The sequence below is a fragment of the Anopheles merus genome, chromosome 3R (genome assembly GCF_017562075.2).
Source record: "Anopheles merus strain MAF chromosome 3R, AmerM5.1, whole genome shotgun sequence".
NCBI lineage: Eukaryota > Metazoa > Arthropoda > Insecta > Diptera > Culicidae > Anopheles > Anopheles merus.
In genome coordinates, this window is record NC_054084.1 from 21515561 (window position 1) to 21534529 (window position 18969).

The window sequence follows — 18969 nt, forward strand, 5'->3', positions numbered from 1 at the left end:
CGAGCAGGAGAGGCTTTAGTGTGTACATCGGACGGATTACAACGAACCATAATATGAACTGAAGCAGAAAAACGATGAACATCATTCGTTCATTTGTTACCAACTACTCTTACGGCTCTTGTAACAATGTTCTAAGAAACACTGTAATGTGAGGTTCTATTCCACCTGCTACATAGCGTATGCCTGTTCTGCTTGATGGAGAATCATATGGGCGACCACAATTTCTCCAATTATGATCGTCCCATCGTTTCTCAACGCTTTCAATAGATATGCAACGTTTAATAGATTAAAATGTGTTTGTGTAGGATCTTCATCGTACATCACCTGTAGTTAGTACTAGTGTCCTTGTACAACGCCTTGGAGCGTTGTTCAGCTTTTAAATGCAAATTACCTCTTTTCAATCTTGCTAGACCAATATCCATTACTTAAACGAGCTAGAGCATGGTAACGAGAAACAACCACTTAAAAGCGATAGCTTTCGTTAGATTTCTGCTCCATATAGCTAATAACAAAGAAGAGTTTCCCGTAAAAAACACACGTTTAAAAGACGCTTCCAGTGGCTACATCAGACGTCTAAAAGCTACAAACTTATTGCTTTATTATTTCAATCCTGATGCAGTGACGTTTTGAAAAAAGAATAGGGCTTTGATTTTAATTTTATATTGTATGTTAGTTATATTTATTTCAGAAAAGCCAGTTACGGGAATGCGTTTTAAATAATCAATGGTATCCAGAACATTAATAAATATCTCATGTAATTACTACGAGATCACTAGAGCTTAAAGAAACATTCGTGTGGGATTATTATTAAATGTTCCCACAGGTTAATCTAGGATTATTCGTAATGCATTAGTGATTGCATCAAATTGCTTCACATTTGATACAATTTCATTTTGTTACACTTTCCCCACCGTGTTGAGCTTTATCACGAATCACAATTTATTCCACCTTCTACTTTGTTATAAGTTCCACTAACTCATCTTGCACCCATAACTTACTTCATCAAAGATGACAAACTTCTCGCCACCAAGCTACGGTACTGAACCGCTCGAGTTTAACGAGCTTGCAAAATAAAATATAAAAAAAAACCGTCCCGATAATTGGATTCTGGGTAGCATGGGAGCCATTTTTCCACAGTAAAATCGATCAATCGATCCTATGCTGTCAAGTGTTGGGGTGATAAAAATTGTGCAACTCTGTGCACAAAACCAACGAATCTTGCCACTAAACTTTAAAGTAATCGATCTGAGCCACATACCGTAGTCGTCGTTATCGTCATCATAATCTTTTGCCAGGTGGTGGTGGTGGTGGTGATGCGTCCGGGAGATGATGGTTAGATATTTGGGTCGATAAGGATAATGCCATTACGTTGGCCTGAGTCTTCGCTTTTCTCACCACCGTTCAACACCGTGATGAAGGGGCAAGTTTTCTGCACAATCTCGCAAACGGTGTCCGTCCGGGGAAGGTGGCTGCATTCCTGACCATAGCGGATAAGCCGCGCATACCTTTAGATGGAATTATTTGCATAAATTATTCAAACTTCCAGTACGCTACAGTCTGCCACGGTCTCCGTCGGTTGATGGGGAAGGAAATCGCAGCGTGAAAGTGTTTTTGCATCCGTGGTTAATGGCGCACTCGACACATGGTACAGGAACATCATCGTCATCGATCGGCAAAGCTCAAACATTAACCGTGTGAAGGATGTTGACTCGCACCGATAATCGGATTCACTTTGGGGACTTGTGCTCGAGCCTGATCTCAGGGGCGAAATGATGTTGCAAAATGCCTCCGTCGCACTACATATAAAGCCACACATGCATACATTAAAATATTCTAATTGTCAGCAGGAAATCGATCGATCCTGTCGGTAAGGTGTCCCCACCAGCCGGTGCGAACTTCGCAGGAAGTGAGCATAACTCAATAAACGGCTTCATCAACGGGTAATTCGATTTCATGCTGCATCGCCCTTGGGAGTTTGGCTCATATATTTTCCACCATCCCCCAATCGCTGTAATGGGTTCCATCATCATCTACAACGCTTATGGTTTGTATGTGTGTGTGTGTGATGCTATAATGTATGTAGTAAGGCGTACTTGTGGTGAAGAGATTATAAGCAACAGGAATTAAGGAACACAAATTGGTTTTGTTGTGGTAACAAATGTAATTCATGGCTCCAGCTGGTTCATGGTTAGAATATTATTACAGAGCATTAGGAATTTATTGTTCACTGTTTTGAGATGAAGTAAACAGGCCAGTGTTCGTTCGTTGGGTTGGTGATGAGGATGATGTGAGTAGTGTGATACTTTAATGGAGTAAATGGTTAAATAACGGCTTGAATGGAATATAACACCTGACCAAGGGACTTTTTAAAGTCTCATGAACTGTTTTATATGTAGGGTTTAGAGCACGCAACTCTCTTTATCAATCACATACTTATTTTTGGGTGAAATTTCCCCTTGCTTACCTCACTTCTTACTTATTTTGTCTTTTTTGGATTCTACATTGTTTTAGCTTGATATTAATGAGATGAGATCCAAACATGTTCAAAACATTTAAGTTTCAATGAAATTGCTCTTTTTATTCATTAAAGGGCTCTATTTCGAATGACAAATACAAATATCCAGTCCCAAATAGATGGAAAATTCGATCTTCAAGCCGATCTTCAGCGATTTGTCTATCTTGCTCCTAGCATGCCTAGTTCAACAGGGCCATTTCCCAAGACCAATTGTACTAATAAATTAAGATTTAGCATTGTAAGGCAATACGATTGAAATAAGATGCATGACAAGGCATTGAAATGAATTCCACCATCGGTATTTACCATTTACTTTCATATTAAGCTCTTTTAAATAAAACAGTTGTTGTCATTTTGCGATAGTGTAGCACATAGAATCGAATAAATATCAGATTTTTTTTCATTTTAAAAACAACTACTAAAATGTTCTACTTTTGAGGCATTACAACCAAAAACATTGATTTTTTATACAGTAAAAGTTAACTGAAAGTCCAAGATTTTTCCTACTGTGTCACCTATAGTATTTCCATCTTTAGATTACCCTTTTACATTTAAAATAATATTTTAATGTGTAACCTGTATTTATCACAAAAGCACAAAAAGCCTTGTACATTGTGTACTTTGTGATTCAAATTCTGCTATCACTCAGTCATCGGTCTTGTTTAAAACCTTCGCCCATTTGTCCATCAATCAATCCCATCCAGCACAGTCAAACTTGCTCCAGCAGCACTGACCTGCCACACTCACGCCAGCGGCCATGACAACAACAGGCAAAAGATTGTATGACACCCACCAAGAACGAATCATCACCATCGTCATCGCCATCAGCGTGATGCAGGGCCCTTTGGTAATGATCCTTGCCGAATGACACAGACCAGAGCGACCGGAAGAGCGGTCGACTGTCACCACTCATCAACCGATTTTCCAAGGGCTTTCCATTCGTTTGTCATTCGTCGGGCACAGGGCACACGGCCCATGGCAGGAATAAAAAACAAACCGACATTCAGGTGTCCAAACTAACGCTCCGCTAACGCAGAGCGAAGCGTCCGGTGTCCCGGTGTGCCAGGGTTGCCAACGCCAAAGCGATGCTGACACGGAGCGGATGCTTGTTTGCCGAAGGATTTTATTATTTTGACAAGTACCACTAACGTCTGCATCCGAGAGGTTGGCATCGTGCGGAGAGTGCACTTTCCAGCGCATTGAAAACGGTATCCGAAACCCCTTTTTTGTTGGGTCCAGGGTGCATTCGTCGTGCCGAGTGATAAAAGGGGAGAGAATGAGGTGCTTACCATTCTCAGCATGCTTTAAACCAACACCAAGTCACGAACACACACACACACACACATGGCGATGAGCTTTGATTCGCATTTGATTTGGATTTCAAATTTCTTCTCTATTTGCAGATCATTAATGGAGCGCTAAGCATCGATCCGTACCGTGCTTGGTTACCGGTTGGTGCCGGAGTGAGCCAAAGGGTCACCGTCCGCCACGGGATGCATTAGAGGTTGACTGGCCGAAATAGGCGGTGGCAGTTTGTGTGACCTTTCAAGTGCGTGTGCCCTCAGCAAACGGAATAGGAGAAGGTTGTGCTCGTGGGCAGAGTATCGTCGGGAACGTCGGGTTGGTGGGCGAAAGTGAAGTGAAGTTCATTCCAGGGATACGAGTTGTGTCACCATGGGCACTGTGGTTTGCCTTCCGGCTGGACCGGATTTGATATCCCAGTGTAATCGCTGCGCTGCCTGCCTTCCCAAAGCGTTCGGCAAACGAGGTAAGGTGCAAGATTGTACGCTATTTGTTGTGCTTTTTGTGTGTGTGTGTAAAATTTGCTATTTCAAAGTGGCTGAAAATTGTTCGTATTTTTATTATGTATTTATGTAATTTATAAATTTTGTGAATTGAATACCAAGTAACAGAACTATTTTTTTATGTAAAATTATGAAGAAAAAAACGATTTGACCAAAATCGCTCATGACTGTTGCTCGTTATTCGATATAGCGCTCTCTAGCGGCGTGAAGCTAAACTAGTAAAGCGTTTTAGTTGGGAGAACAACCACAGAGAGCTCTCAATGAAGCGTTTGTTCGGTTACGCCTGGTGGTATGCAATTCGCCGAAAGGTTAAATCGTTTTGTTTTGTATTGTATTTTTTGATGAAGGTCTATTAAATTGCATTTTAGGTTCAATTTTATTCTTAATATTTTGTTTTTATGCTTATTTTAAAACTTTCATCAATTAAATTATCACAATGAAGCATTTGAATGCTAAGCGTTTCATCTCACCTTCATGCAAAAATGTTCGTTAAATATGCTGCAGCTTCGTTCAGTTTGAATTTCGTGTCGTTGAAACAGGCCGTTGTGGAAATAATTGCATTTTTGTATAAGAAACTTTACAAGAAAATGGAGCCTAACTTATTTCTTTGCTTTGTAATGATAATATTTATTATGCGGTCATCAGCTTACAGAGATTCCAACGATTTATTGGTTGGTTGTTGTGTTTTTTTGGTTCTATCTCGCGATTTATTCGTCGTTTCCCAAATATTTTTGAATCGTTTCTACGATTTACTGTTATCGTCGATTTGGACATCAGTACAATTCAGCGTAAAGATTAAGGGATACGTCCAATCATTCATGGGAACGAACCAAAAACCATTATTATTTTATTTCAACGTATCAATTACAATGTGTTTGTTTATCAACATTTGAATCTCCATTTCCAATAATTAGACAAACTGATTTTACTTTTGTTGTGTACCGGAAGAACCAAATTTAAACGTAACAAAATTACTCTCTCTTTCTACATTTTCACAGGAGTCGCAACGCACTGTCCAACAGTGCCATCAAGTGATAGTGTCTATAGGCTTGCCGTAAGTCCTTACTCGATACCTCCGTGTGTCTCTTCTGCGTGTTGTGTCCGTGTGTACCTGTTTGATGTTTTTCCTTGCGATCTGCTGTCACACTCTTCACTCTTCCCAAACCACTCTATCCTTCTTCTTTCTATTGCGTGCGTCTGTGTGACTAGGTGTGTGTGCGTGTGTGTGTGTGTGAATTTGATGTACTTCTTTCCAACTGTGTCTACTTTACATCTGTCGTTCCACTGTATGTGTCTAACCTCACCATTGTTCACTTCTATACTTCCTCGTTTTGCACGACTCACGCACCTAAAAGGAAGCATTTTCACCCGTCAGCGTAACTGATGCGCTTTACTTGCTTGAGTAAGTTGCGTTTCTATGTGTTGGGTTTCACTCTTTTTCTGGGGCTCGATGAGCAGCAGCAGCAGCAGCAGCAGCAGCAGAAGCCAGCCCGCAATCTTTTGTATCTTTTCGTTCTTCCGTTTTACTATTTCATGGTAAATGAAACTCTATCCAACCGTACTGGTTGACGGTGCGAACACAACGTTTCTCCGCGTTTTCCGTACCCAAGCTCGCGTGTCGTGTGCTTTCGGTTGGTGCTGTTGTTTTACTTAAGTGAAGCACGATTTACACCTTCCATTGCAACGCGTCACCTTCGCTAACGCTATCCCCTATCGTTGCTTTTGATGTTCTGGGTCTGTTCGGGGTTTCTTTGTGCACAATAATCGAAGCGTTTTGAAGGTCCTCCCGTGGGTCTTTTGGGGGGTTTAAACATTTTTATGCTGTCTTAAATTTCATTCGAACTGTTTCCGTATTTCAGAAAATGCCAATATATTTTATTTATTTTTAGATAAAAATTTCACAAAAAGTTTATCAAAAGTATAGTGAATAAACCTTTATAAAAACTGTATTGCACATTCAGAATATTAAAAAATACTAACTAATATTGTAAATACTTTGTAATACTCTAGTAACTCATAAATTACACACATTAATAAATTTGCCTGTTTGTATCGATGTCTTACGTTCATATTAACATATAAAAAATACTCATAAAATATAAACATAGGGTTAGTACGTTTGGAGAACGATGTGAAGGCGACCATATGTTTTACTGGCCCTCCTCTTCGTTTAACTATTTGCTGAGCTAGTCTCAAAAAGGAGCTTAAATTTAATAAAACGTCTTTGATCTCAAACAATCAATTACTAAAATTAATTTGTAAAAAAAAACTCTTCTTTAACTGTAACTAACTGTGCTATTTAATCATTTTTAATATAAATCTATCTACTCAATTTACAGGAAGTTCATCAGAGTAGTGACGGATCGGTAACTCATCGTTTGATCGAAGGTATGTATTTAGTTGTGAAAAAATAGCCACGAATATGAGTGAAACACTCATTCAAATGATGTACATTGTTGCTAAATTGCTACATATTGTGACCAAGGAAAACATAGATAATACAAAATTACATTTGCCCTTGTGACAATAATAATAAACTTCCCAAACAACGCTTCAGTAAGAGCAAATACCAAAAACAAAAACATAATATTAATAATTACATTCGACTCATATGACATATTTGACTCATTTACCCGTTTCGAGACAAACATGCTTTAGATCCTCTTGGAGAAGCAACCAATTTTAAAATTAGAACCAGCTGGCGAAAAAAAGGGCAATCGATCGAAAATGGAATGGGGAAGGGGGCGGAAAATTGACGCGTTTTACGTTCTATTACAAGTCGTTTTTTTCGCTCTCAATCCCTCTCTGTGTACCGCTCTCCCAGTCTGAAATTGGGCTCCTGCGCGATTCGATGCAATGATTACGATTTGAATAGATTTTCATTTCCCTTCAAAACAGGATGCGAAGGATCGTGTCACGCTGGGACGGAAGTTTGTCTCGGGCTGCTTGCTGCTGTACGTCTCCCCTCTTACGAGCCTGCGTCTCCGTTTTGTCGCTCGAAAAGACAGTAATGAATGTCGATATTGATAGGAATTGGACAACAAGCAGAAGAAAAAGAAAGCAAAGGTGTCGAACGATACGACGAAGAAATGGTAGTATAAAGTCTGAAAAAAAAGAAACGCTCTATTTCCACCGGGACGGAACGCTTTTTGGATGCCAAGCCCTTGGTTTTTCCGCTTGTTTTTTTTTTTTTTTTGGTTCTCACTCGAAACCCCAAACCCAGAAAGCGACCCAGATCCGTGTGACGCGATGATGATAAAGTAAACCCAAAAAGCAACACTCGGGCAGAGGCTACTTGGACCGGTCCTCGGCTCGGGCTGCGATGGACATCAAACGGCAATCGATATCCTGTTGTTGTCAGTATTTATTGCTCCGGCGGGCTCATCTTACCGAAAAAGCTTTCCCCGAAAACGGTCACGAAAAGGGGGAAACGCCGTTTTCAGGCCGGGGGCAAAACGGGTATGCTGTACAGCACAGCGGGAAGAAAACACTAAAAACCAACCCTTCCCAGTCGAGATGTGTTGGCGAGCGCAACCAACGCTGGGTGTGATTTTTGCTGGCGAGTCCCTCCCGGCGAGTGGAGTCGCTTTGCTTTTATATTTATCTTGTCCTAGGCTGTTTTTTTACGCTCCTCTTTTTACCCCATCGCTGGGTGTCCCTAAGGAGCGGAAAATGTACCATCCCCATCCTAATGCAGCCGGGCTACAAATTGCGGGTCAGGAACACGGCAACAAGCGACAAGGGTAATTTTCTTCTCATTCTCGTTGCAAACCATTCTCGGCCACGGGCGGAGAAGAGACTGAACGGACGGACCCGGGTCTTTTGGGACAGGCCCTGACAGGCTAGGTTAAGCTAGAGCGGTCACAGCGAACCCAACTCGAACGCTTGACGGTTCTTTGTGAGGGAAAAGAAAGGCAGGGAAATAGTATAAAATAAAAGAAAACTACCATAAAATCACGTTCACATACACACACACACACACTCGCACACCCAAATGCTCATCGACTCTGAACTGGTGGCCTTTGGGTCGAGCCGAAACCGGTTAACCTTGAAGGACAATGTCCGCCCCGTTTTTGGGAGCGCGCGAGTGATAATCAGCACGACAGAACGGCAGCTTCCTTCACACGGTTTGCTGGGGAGGGTTGAAATGGGGAGAGGAGAGAAAATCAAACTCAAACCCACATTCGAAGCAACCCCCTGCCACAGTCACCAGGCCGAACGATAGTCGGCACCCAACGCCACGAGCCCGTGCAATTCCTGGAAGAGAAGAAGGATTTTACAGGACACACACACACACATCAGGAATGTGTGAAGTTCGTCGGACTGTTTCGGCTGTTGAAACTTCCCGAAAACCACTAGGCTAAGGACACTACTATGGCATGCCAAAAAAAAAAAAAAGGACAAAACCCCCGGTAGCAGCAACAAGATCGTTTGCCCTTCCTCGAAACGGGACACCTCAACCACTATCGCCACCAGGCGCCTCCATCGTGCCAGTCGGAAAATGTTAATTCTATTGATTTTTACGACCGAATCCGGTTTGCTGCGGCGGCACAAGCTGCTTACCGAAAGAAAGGGAGCTGGTGGTGACGGACGTAGCCGTATACAGCAATACAGCAACCAGCGAGTGTAAGGCAGCGGTGAAAGCGAACCATTTTCCAAGAAGGAACACAGAAGAAGTTTGCCTTTTTTTCTTCGCGGCCCGTTTTGGCTTGGCTTGGTTTGGTTGTTCGCGCCGTGCTGCCTTTTTGCTTGCTGCCATTTCAAGGCCATGTGGGTGAAGGGAGTAAGAAGAAGAAGAAGAAGAGAACAGAGAGAACATATAAATAGCACACGAAAGCCAACAGCTTCCCCAGTAGTCAGCTTTGACGAAAGGGGCGAAATAAGTACCCCACCCGCCTGATGTTGATCGAAAAAGGATAAATGCGCCATTCACTTAATGAATGCAGGGGATGCCTCCGAGAGAAAACCAGCCGGACATGATGTACGGTCTGTGGTCCGTGTGTGTGTGTGCGTGTTGGTCTGCGCTTGGGCTGCTGTACCATTCGTTTGCGTTGCGCAAAGCGCGGTACGCGGGTGAAGTAATGCGATGGCAAATATTTTATTTACTGAGCAACATAATCGAATCCGAGCAGAGGGCTTCGAACGCAGTTGGCAGTTGCCTTACGGCCATCGTGTATACGTACGTGTGTGAGTGTGTATGTGTGTGTGTGTGGGAAAGAAAGGCACCAGTGAGAGAGAGAGAGTGGAAGAGACAAGTGATTTTTCTTTCGATTTACCGATACTTCTTTGGAAAAATGGGGGGGAGAAACAGAGAAAGAAAAGGGGTCTCCCTTCCCTCGGCATCCCGTGTTTGGGGTGTTGGGTGTGGTTCGTACCGACCACATACACCTGACCGCAGCCCGATCGATTGGCGGTGTATTGAATTCTAATGTGGGGTGGTTTCGAAGCGACGAACGACACCGACGCTGCAAAATATGTGAAAGTATGTACACCGTTTGGAGTCTACGCATGCAAGGAGGGGGGAAAAGGGCAAAAAATGATAAAAAGTAAGTGAAAGAAACAGGTGGGATTATTGTGCCGATAATAGACGTGCGGTTGCAGAGCGTTTTGTGTGTGTGTGTGTGTGTGGAGAGGGGAAAGAGTGAGAAATGGGGAGTAGAAGTTCAATAATGAATTCAGTGAATAACTAACTGGCTTCACTTTTATTATTCATTATTGTGTGCTGAAGGGAAAAACAGGGTAGGAATGGGAAGAAAGAAGCAGAAAATACTCGGAACTCGCTATTGATTAGGAAATTCCGATGTTTTACTGCACAGGAAAGGTGCAAACACATGCTGGGATGGTAGGTGTGCGCTTTGTGAAGATCGTTTCTGTTGGGGAAAATCGGCGCTTATTGTTTGCAGTTATTATGAAAATTTAATAAATGAAAATTAAACAATATTTGGATTTGATGTGTTCGATGTGTGATTTGATTGGCGTGAATTTAATACTGCTATCGTATCTCTTCTATCGTATTATCGTAATTTTGAATCGGAGGAGAACTAAAATATACAAAAACCCACTTTCTTATTTACTTACCTGGCGCTACAACCGCTTTGCGGTCTTGGTCTGCCTCAGGAGTGTCCGAAACCGGTCACGGTCTCGCGCCTTCGTTTGCCAATCCGTTATTCCGGCCTTGATGGCGGACACCTTCAGGCCATCTTGCCACCTCAATTTGGGCCTGACACGGCTCCTCCTTTTCCTTGTGGACGGCTAGATCGTCCGTTTGACTTTAACGGTTCCTCCATTGATTTTCCACACATCAAGAATGGGACTAAAAATCCTTCTGTACAAATTCCTCTCGAACGCGGCCAATAGAGTTTCGTCCGATTTGGAAAGTGTCCATGTCGCTGAGGCGTATATGAGTACCGGTACTATATAGAGTAGGTGCTATATAATCCCAGCTTCGTCCTTCGCGACTAGTTATTTGAGACGGACTGCTTTCTCAGGCAGTCGTTGCTGACCTTTGACCCGAGGTAGGTGAATTCTTGGAGGAATTGAAACGTAGGTTTGGATTATTTTTTGATAGGTCCGCTGATGCTACCACCATCAGTTTGGTCTTTGCCTCGTTTGTCTGCAGTCCGAGGATCTCTGCCGCCTGCTCGATCCCTTGGTAGGCTTCTGCTACATAGGAGAGCCGGAAACCAATGAAGTCTACATCATCAGCGTATGCCAGGATCTTATAGGAATTGATTTATAGAAGATGGTTCCCGAGCTGACATCCCACATCCAGATGGTCCTTTTGGGCTTTTGGTAAAGTATAAAAATAACAACTCTTTAAAACAGGATCACAAATAAATTAAACCAAATTAAACCTTTTTAAACAGCAAAGTCTTGTATCAAGACATTCTATGAGCTACTGTTTTTTCTTCAGAATTTTCATCATGTGTAGATAATTTTTAAAGTAATAAAACTTTTAATTGAATATGTTAAGCCCTTGGCGTGCGATTAATGATCTAACTTAATACAAATTGTATGAAATATATTAACTAGCTACACATTCAGTTTTTCGTATGATCTGGATTGACTGTATGTGTAATTAATCGATATATTGGAGCTTTGGTGCATTTTCTAACAGCATCAATTAGTAATTTCATCTTGTATGGTGTCTTGTACGAGGAATAATTAAACTATGTATCCACTCTGTTCTCATGAAACACTAGCAATTAAACCCTCGTCGGAGGCTATTTTACGATGTATGCTAAAACGGATATATGTTCGGTAAATATTACCATTGATTTTCCCTATATCTTGCTCTCGATTCAGAGAAGTCTTGAAGCCCAATTTCACTGTAGATCTTACAGAGACCAACTCTAATAGAAACCACATCCCCCTTATGATGGATGCATCAAACCTCCTCAACTCGAGAAAGCAAAACACGAAAAGGCGCACAATTAAACTTTACAACCCATCAGCACGCATCAGCTGAATAATAAATATTGGACAGTCATTGGGCTGAATTATTAAATTCGCTTCCTCACAGTTCCTCCAGCTCCTGCAACGCTCGTGTTCGTTACAAATTCATTAGCATTTGATTAGCATTTGACGGTGGGCTATGATGGGCTATAGATTGTTCCCGAAAATCCCCTCGCCGCCATCATCAGCCCTCCGCCCCTGATACAAGCTTAATTAATGAGCAATCGATCAGTCTTAGGAGCCATCGGGACGGAAAACCGAGGCAAATAACGAACCTATGCGCTACCTGGACGAGCGAATGCGTTCTTATCACACCGTACGGAGGGATTGGACTTGTTTTTTTCCCTCGATCCATCCAACGGGGTGTCCATTTGACGGCTTTGATTTCACGGCCAGCCTACCCAGCATGCAATTTGCGCCAAACCCACCTTCACCTCACCAAAGGAGAGAGACGCCAAAAGCCTCCCAAACTGTACTGCGAGAGATCATATCACGTTCCCTGCAAGACGGGATGGAGAAACTGGGCCGGGTATGCGGGACTATCTATGGCCTTTTTTAATTAAAAAGCTCTCGGAGCGGCTTTTATGTTCCTGCTGGGTCCATCGACCGGCACAGCGGTGTCGGGCACGGGTGTTAATGCTGGGCCTATACCATTTTCCTTTTGTCTTCCTGCGTCACTGTGGCCCGATGTGTCCTTGTACATCCGCTAGTTGGGTTGTTTTTTTTTTACTTTGTCCCCTGCCGTCTGTCTTGTACTCCCGGTACTCCCTTCCAAGAGGACCTCCCGAGCTGCTCAGTTTTACTTCCTTTCCTAATTGGTTCATTACTAAAACCCCACGGTACCGTACGCCAGGGGTACGCCTTTTTCCATCTCGATGCAACGATGGGTCAACCGACCGGCTCGGCCGTTGAGATTCTCCATCGGTGGCTGCGGGTAGAACGGGCTGTGAAAATGTCCAAAGCCATCAAAAGGATCACCTTGCGTGGTGTAAGCGGGAAGGCTTTTTTTTCCTGAAGCGACCCGCAGGGGTATTGAGGTTAAATGGAGCATAAAAGATACATATCAGGCACCGCTTCTGCCACGTAGCAAGATACCGGAAGAGATTCTGCATCATGCCGAGCGACATTCCGGGATCAATTATTACATACCAGAGAGTGAGTGTGCATGGCTGGCTGGCCGGCTGGCTGGTGGGTGATAAATTTCATTCCAAAACACGCTTCCACCACGCTACACTTTCGAGCGAAGGGCCAAATATGGCTCAAAACTGAAACACCGTTAAGGGATAATCAGGTTTTACGTTAAACGAAGTCACCACGGGAGCTGGACAAATTACTGCATAATTTAAGAAAATCTTGCCAAAAAAGAGAAGCGTTTTTCAGTTGCTGCTGTCTCCAGGAACTTCCTGTGGTGGAAAGAGCCTTCCCAAGACAACAATGTGAAATTGTATGGACAAGAGCAGCTTTTCTGTTTTCACAAAAACCTTCCAAGCAGCTTCGTCTGGAGCAGCTTCCTTTTGGGATGGGAGGGAACGAGCCTTTTTTATCCTCCAAAAGCACGTTAAGAATGTGGTCGGCGTTTATTTTCTTCTTCTTCTTCTTCTTCTTCTTCTTCTTCTTCTTCTTCTTCTTCTTCGTTCCTTTGCACCCTAAATAGATCGCTCTTCTCATCACTTTCCACGAATTTTTGAAACAACTCGCGACGAGGACGAGCCCCTTAAGTCTGCACATTCTCGTCCGCCGGGAATCTTTCTCTCTTTCTCCCTTTCGCGCACAGTGCGCTCTTCTTCGAGTGGTTTCAATCTCCTGATTGTTGTTTGTCCTTTAACGTCCAGCAGCAGAGCGGGCAACGGCAAAGGCGGCCGAAACCTTTCCACCTTTTGGAGCCGTTTTGTACCATTTTCAAGCCACTGCCCAGATCCTTGCCAGCCGTCTCAAGGTTCGGCTGTGTCAGAGGTGCTCTTGAAACAAAGGGCAAAACAGTGGGTACGGGCGTGCTCGCGATTTCTTGATTCGTGCGATTTGCCGTACAAGAAAGGGAGAAAGAAAGAGAACCTTTAGCGACGCGGAAAAGGGAAACGGGAAGAGATCACAGTAACATTACGCGACAAATGGCAGCATAAGGGAACAATAAAAATGAAGCTGCGATGGATGCGGCGGACGCTTTGCAGAAAGGAAGCGGAGAGAAACAGAGCGACCCGTTAGAACAACAGTCTTGAGCAGGAAGTGGATCGGACGAAGTGAAGAAAGAAAAGGGCGAGAGACAAGAAGAGATACGTCTGGCTGTTATTGTTAGCGGAAAGTAGCCTAAGCTTAAGTGCTTCCACCGGCGAGGGAAAGGGATCGGAATGGGAGAAGAACGAGCCATTTGCGTCGCTAAGAATGAATCTTTCCGTAGGGGAGGGGACAGCCCAAAGGGGAGCGGGTGCGGAGAGGGCAGTTCATGGAAATGGGCTCGGCTCGGTCGCGCACTCGACTCGACTTTCCCGTTCTTGAGGCTAACAAAAGTACACTCGACTCGGTTTTGCCTAACGAACCCACCTGGACGTGTCAAGAGCATGGCCGAGAGACTGGGGAAGATATTGAGCTGTGGCTGTGATGGGTGGCCTGGTGGCTGTTGTTGTTGTTGTTATTGTTATTTTTTATACTCAAGAAAAGCATAAAAACACACACGTACACACACGTTCGTGTATGAGTTTCTATGCGCAAGACATATCACTTCCTGATGGTCTTCGATAGCGTCGGAATGTCACATTACACCGACAGCACTGTGTGGTGGAAGTTGCAGGGTTTTCCCCATTTTGGGGAGGATGAATACGCCAGGTGGTGTTCATAAATCCTACCCAACGTGTTTTCCTCCCTCCTGCTCGCTTTATAGCTCTCACGAGATCGAAGCATGCCCACAGCCAGGGAAGGGAACGTGTACGGGTACTAAAAATATCTTACCGGTGGATAAAAATGGTCGGTGCTCGATCGAAGTGAATGTGCTTGAAGTGCGCGGCATCGCTGTTTAGATGACATTATGGTGTATTATTTTTGGGAAAGCTAATGTTGCTGCTGGCAGCGTGGCCGGAGTCAATCCAATAAACCGGACCGGGCGGGGTAAGTGCATTGAAGGCTAAATGGATTGTGCAAGTGCAAGACGGTGGCAGTAATGGGTAGTTTGGGGAAGTTAATCAAAAGGTCGTTCGTTCGGTGCTAAACGGGAACGTTAAGTGAAAGCATTGATGGACATTTTGAAAGCTTTTTAGATTGATGCAATGTCGGGATTATATTTTAAGCAATTCCACGATAAAATTGCAGTAGTTTTATTATAAATAAGTTGTGTAGCGCTTACGATTCTATCGACTAGTCTTTTCGAGGGTAGGGGCGACGATCCTGATAATCGGTGGAACATAATTTAGTTCCTCGATAACCCAATAATTGTGCCAACTTTAATGTTGTATTCTTGTGTTAGAGTGATGGAATTTTGATTTTAAATTGTATTTGAAGACTCATGTTTCATCTTTTCTTCTTCTTCTTCTTCTTCTTCTTCTTCTTCTTCTTCTTCTTCTTCTTCTTCTTCTTCTTCTTCTTCTTCTTCTACTTCGGTGTGACCCCCCTGGAAAACTTTAGAAAATGGGAAACGTTTCTAACAGCTTTTTTACATGGGGGGTTAAAAACTGTTTGATTCAATACTTATAAATATTTATTATTTATCAAAATTCACATCATTACGGCTTCGGTCGTATTTTCAACACATTAAGTATTGACCGATTTTGATCTCAGGACATTTGCTTCCTGTATTTTTAGCCTTATACCGGGCATACTCGGTTGAAAGTATTTAGGATAGGCTTAGGTTTGGTGTCCAGTGTTATGGATGTTTGGTGCGTGATTTCGTCTCGTCCTATTGCTTGCTGTGGCGTTACTGTTTTGTTGCTCTCGTTTATGGTTGTGTCAGTCCGGTGGTGCTGGTTGGTTGAATTGGTAAAGAGATGGAAAACGATTTTAAAATGTATCTCCGAAAATCATTATTTCCATTATGGCGGACCGTAACTGTCAAAGGGATGCAACCGAGATGATGAATATTGCTCCACTGAACAGGCTGAAATTTCAGCATTCTACCTAAAATATACAAGGAGCCAATGATAGAAACCCTTTAACAATCTCAGTATCATTATTTAAAATCTTTTTTTTTTACTAGAATGTGTGTAATAAGATCAAAATAGTAAAATGAATATTTTAAAGCAATACGCCACAAACTATTAGAATAGTGCAGTAGAGGCTTATTTAATTTAATTTAAAATTATAGTAAAATTAATATTTTAATCACGGAAACGGTGTAGAATTATTGAAACCAAGTATTGTTAAAGCAAAACGATATTATCTTCAAAAAAAAAAAATACGTCACTGTGAAAACATCTGCTACCTTTTTTTATTGTTCTTTCATACCTGAAAACACTGTATCGAATAATATGCCCTAAATTCAGGACAAACTGCAAGCCGCAAGAAATGCACTTAATTCAGTTTACACTGCCCTTAACATTCCGATGTAAAATTCATCACCAATTTAGCAATTTAATGACTCCTTAAACGTAATGATCTCCTTCCAACCATTTCGAAAAGTACCTGACTTGTTGAACTTCACACCGTCCAATACAGCTTGTTTGTTGAAGCACAAGCACAAACCAGCGGTAAAAACTCCAAAAGTTGAACTCTCTCTATCGCCCATTTATCAACCGATGCTTTTACAAATTGAGCAGCAGCTAGAAAGGAAAACTAAATGCTATAAAAGAGAGCGAAAAAAAAAAACACACAAACCATGCAGCTCCGGTAGCAATTTATTGACCGTCCAATAATAATGGTGAGTAAATAGTTTAAGCCAACAGATGATTTCACTCGGGAAATGGCACTCCCGGGAGCCACAAAACTAGCGCACACACACACACACACACACACACACACACACACACACACACACACACACACACACACACACACACACACACACACCACACCACACACACACACACACACACACACACACACACACACACACACACACACACACACACACACACACACACCACACACACACACACACACACACACACACACACACACACACACACACACACACACACACACACACACACACACACACACACACACACACACACACACACACACACACACACACACACACACAAAAAGCAGTCAATTGTACAAGGGGAAAAAAGACAAGCAAAAAGTCAATACATTCTTTGGCCAGAGGAAGTTAAACTGGTGCTGGTGCCACTTTCCCTCGACGTCAATTGCTGCAATAAAAGTGCTGCCTGCCCGATGTCGTACCATGCCGAGCTGTACCTCACAACACGTTTGCCGCACCAGTTAAGAATGCAACTGGTTATTGTGGGGCCAAGCTTAAGTGGGAACAGAACTCCCATTTTACGTGGCAAAAGGGTATGTTTGCACAAGAAATGATTGGATGTGATCAGGCGACAAATGTGCAAGCAGCACCAGAAGGCTAGCGGAGCAGCAAGGGACAGTCATTTCAAAAACTGCATTTCGGGTGCACCGAGTGGATCGGTTCATCGTACCATCGTCGTACGACAGGACAACCGAGCCGCTGAGCCCACCCAACAACAGCATGACACCCGATCGATACGGCACACTGCACTGTTGTGCATGTAATTGTATTTGCAGACCAGTTTGCGGTGGAGCAGCAAAAATTTGGTGCAAGATAAAGTTGTAAATTCGTCGACAAGAGCGTTTGAGCTCGTTTGTGCTGAACGGCACACGAACCACGACCGAGCGGGCTGAATGATTTGTGGGCTTTGGGCGGGCGGGGAAATGATGGTGCTACCGAAATGAAGGGAGCGTTGTACAAAACAACACGCTACGGTGGTTGGCAGTGGTTGGTGGAGAAAAGCTGCTCCAAAAACCCGCACACTGCCGGGCTGTGTGCGCTTGTGAGAGGCTGTTGGAGTTTGGGAGGTTTTTTTTTTTGTTTCGTGTGCTTGAAATTGATAGTACTGCTTGGAGCTTACTTCTGGGAAAATGCTACGGCGGTGAGGGTACCGAGAGGTGAGATTTTGCAAGAGTAAAGAGGGTAGCTGGTCCTTACCGAGGGAGTGTAAACCAAAAATCGATCTGCCAGCAAATGCTGACAGCAAATCGTCGTTGCCTTGAGTGTACGCTGCAAATAAACAAGTCTGTCGAAGAAGAGCTGACGTGCTGACTGGGAGATGTTGAGGGATGGGATGGGATGGGATGGGATAAAAATTGTAACATCTTTTCACGTGACTGGTGTCCTGTGTCTTGTTGAAAATTCCCTTCCCCACCTCTACCCGTGCCAGTACCTTCGTCGGTTCACTCAACAAGCTCAAGGTCTGCTCTGTCTGTTCCGTCGTTCTGCTGTGACAGGCCCTTTCCAGCATCCATTTCGGGATGAGGTTTTGTTTACCTCACTCGCTGTATTTGCCTTTGCAGGGAAAAATTTGAAACGGAAAAAAGAAGGAAGGGCATTGAAAAAATCATGACTAAACAGCTTTACGCTTATTTAAATCCCTCCCGTGACGTATTGCGCTTGTCAAATGGTTGGTTCGATGGCTGTTCGATACAGTGCCTTGTCAATTGTGGTGTGCTTCTAATAATGCGGAAATTTTGTATTTTTTTTAAATCCAATAAACCCTGGTGGAGGGTTTCGATCAATGATAGGGTTTCAATTGAGTCAACAGTCAAGATTTTAGTAATCTTATCTTTTTTTAGGTGATTTATGCCTTAGGCAGTGGCTAGAGGTTACTTTTGATGGTATATTCTCTGCTGTGTTGAGCGTGTCAATGAGTGTTTTTAACCAGATGATTTTAATAAGTAATAGGGACATTCTGCCAACTTAAAGAATGTTGTACGACTGTTTTTATTGATATATACAGTCCAGGACGTAACTAGGCCGTAATTAGGCCGTTTTACGAGAAATAATAAAATGAAAATGTTCAATAATGCCTTAATCTATCGTTAAATAAAGCATAATATTTATGTAAACATAGTTTATACATGAGAGTTAGGATCTGCGGATGAGGATATTCGCAATGCTATAATTAGCGAATATAATGATAATCAGCGAATTGAACCATAATAAGAGAAATGCTATAATTAGAGTGCCATAATTTGGCGGCCATCAACACGTTGGTTGGTGTGCGTGAGAGGGCAACAGAA

The 18969-nt window shown here is 43.0% G+C and overlaps 1 protein-coding gene across 6 annotated transcripts in view; it reads left to right on the forward strand.

The window, feature by feature from the left end:
* Window positions 1–18969, forward strand: part of LOC121595846 (calcium/calmodulin-dependent 3',5'-cyclic nucleotide phosphodiesterase 1-like) — a 269467-nt gene that overhangs the window by 49603 nt on the left and 200895 nt on the right. For all 6 annotated transcript variants that reach the window (XM_041920138.1, XM_041920147.1, XM_041920139.1 and 3 more), the window contains 3 exons: window positions 3919–4283; window positions 5319–5374; window positions 6660–6708. In XM_041920138.1, the coding sequence (XP_041776072.1) occupies window positions 4190–4283; window positions 5319–5374; window positions 6660–6708 (199 nt within the window). In that variant the 5' untranslated portion in view covers window positions 3919–4189. The remainder of the gene's footprint in view (window positions 1–3918; window positions 4284–5318; window positions 5375–6659; window positions 6709–18969) is intronic.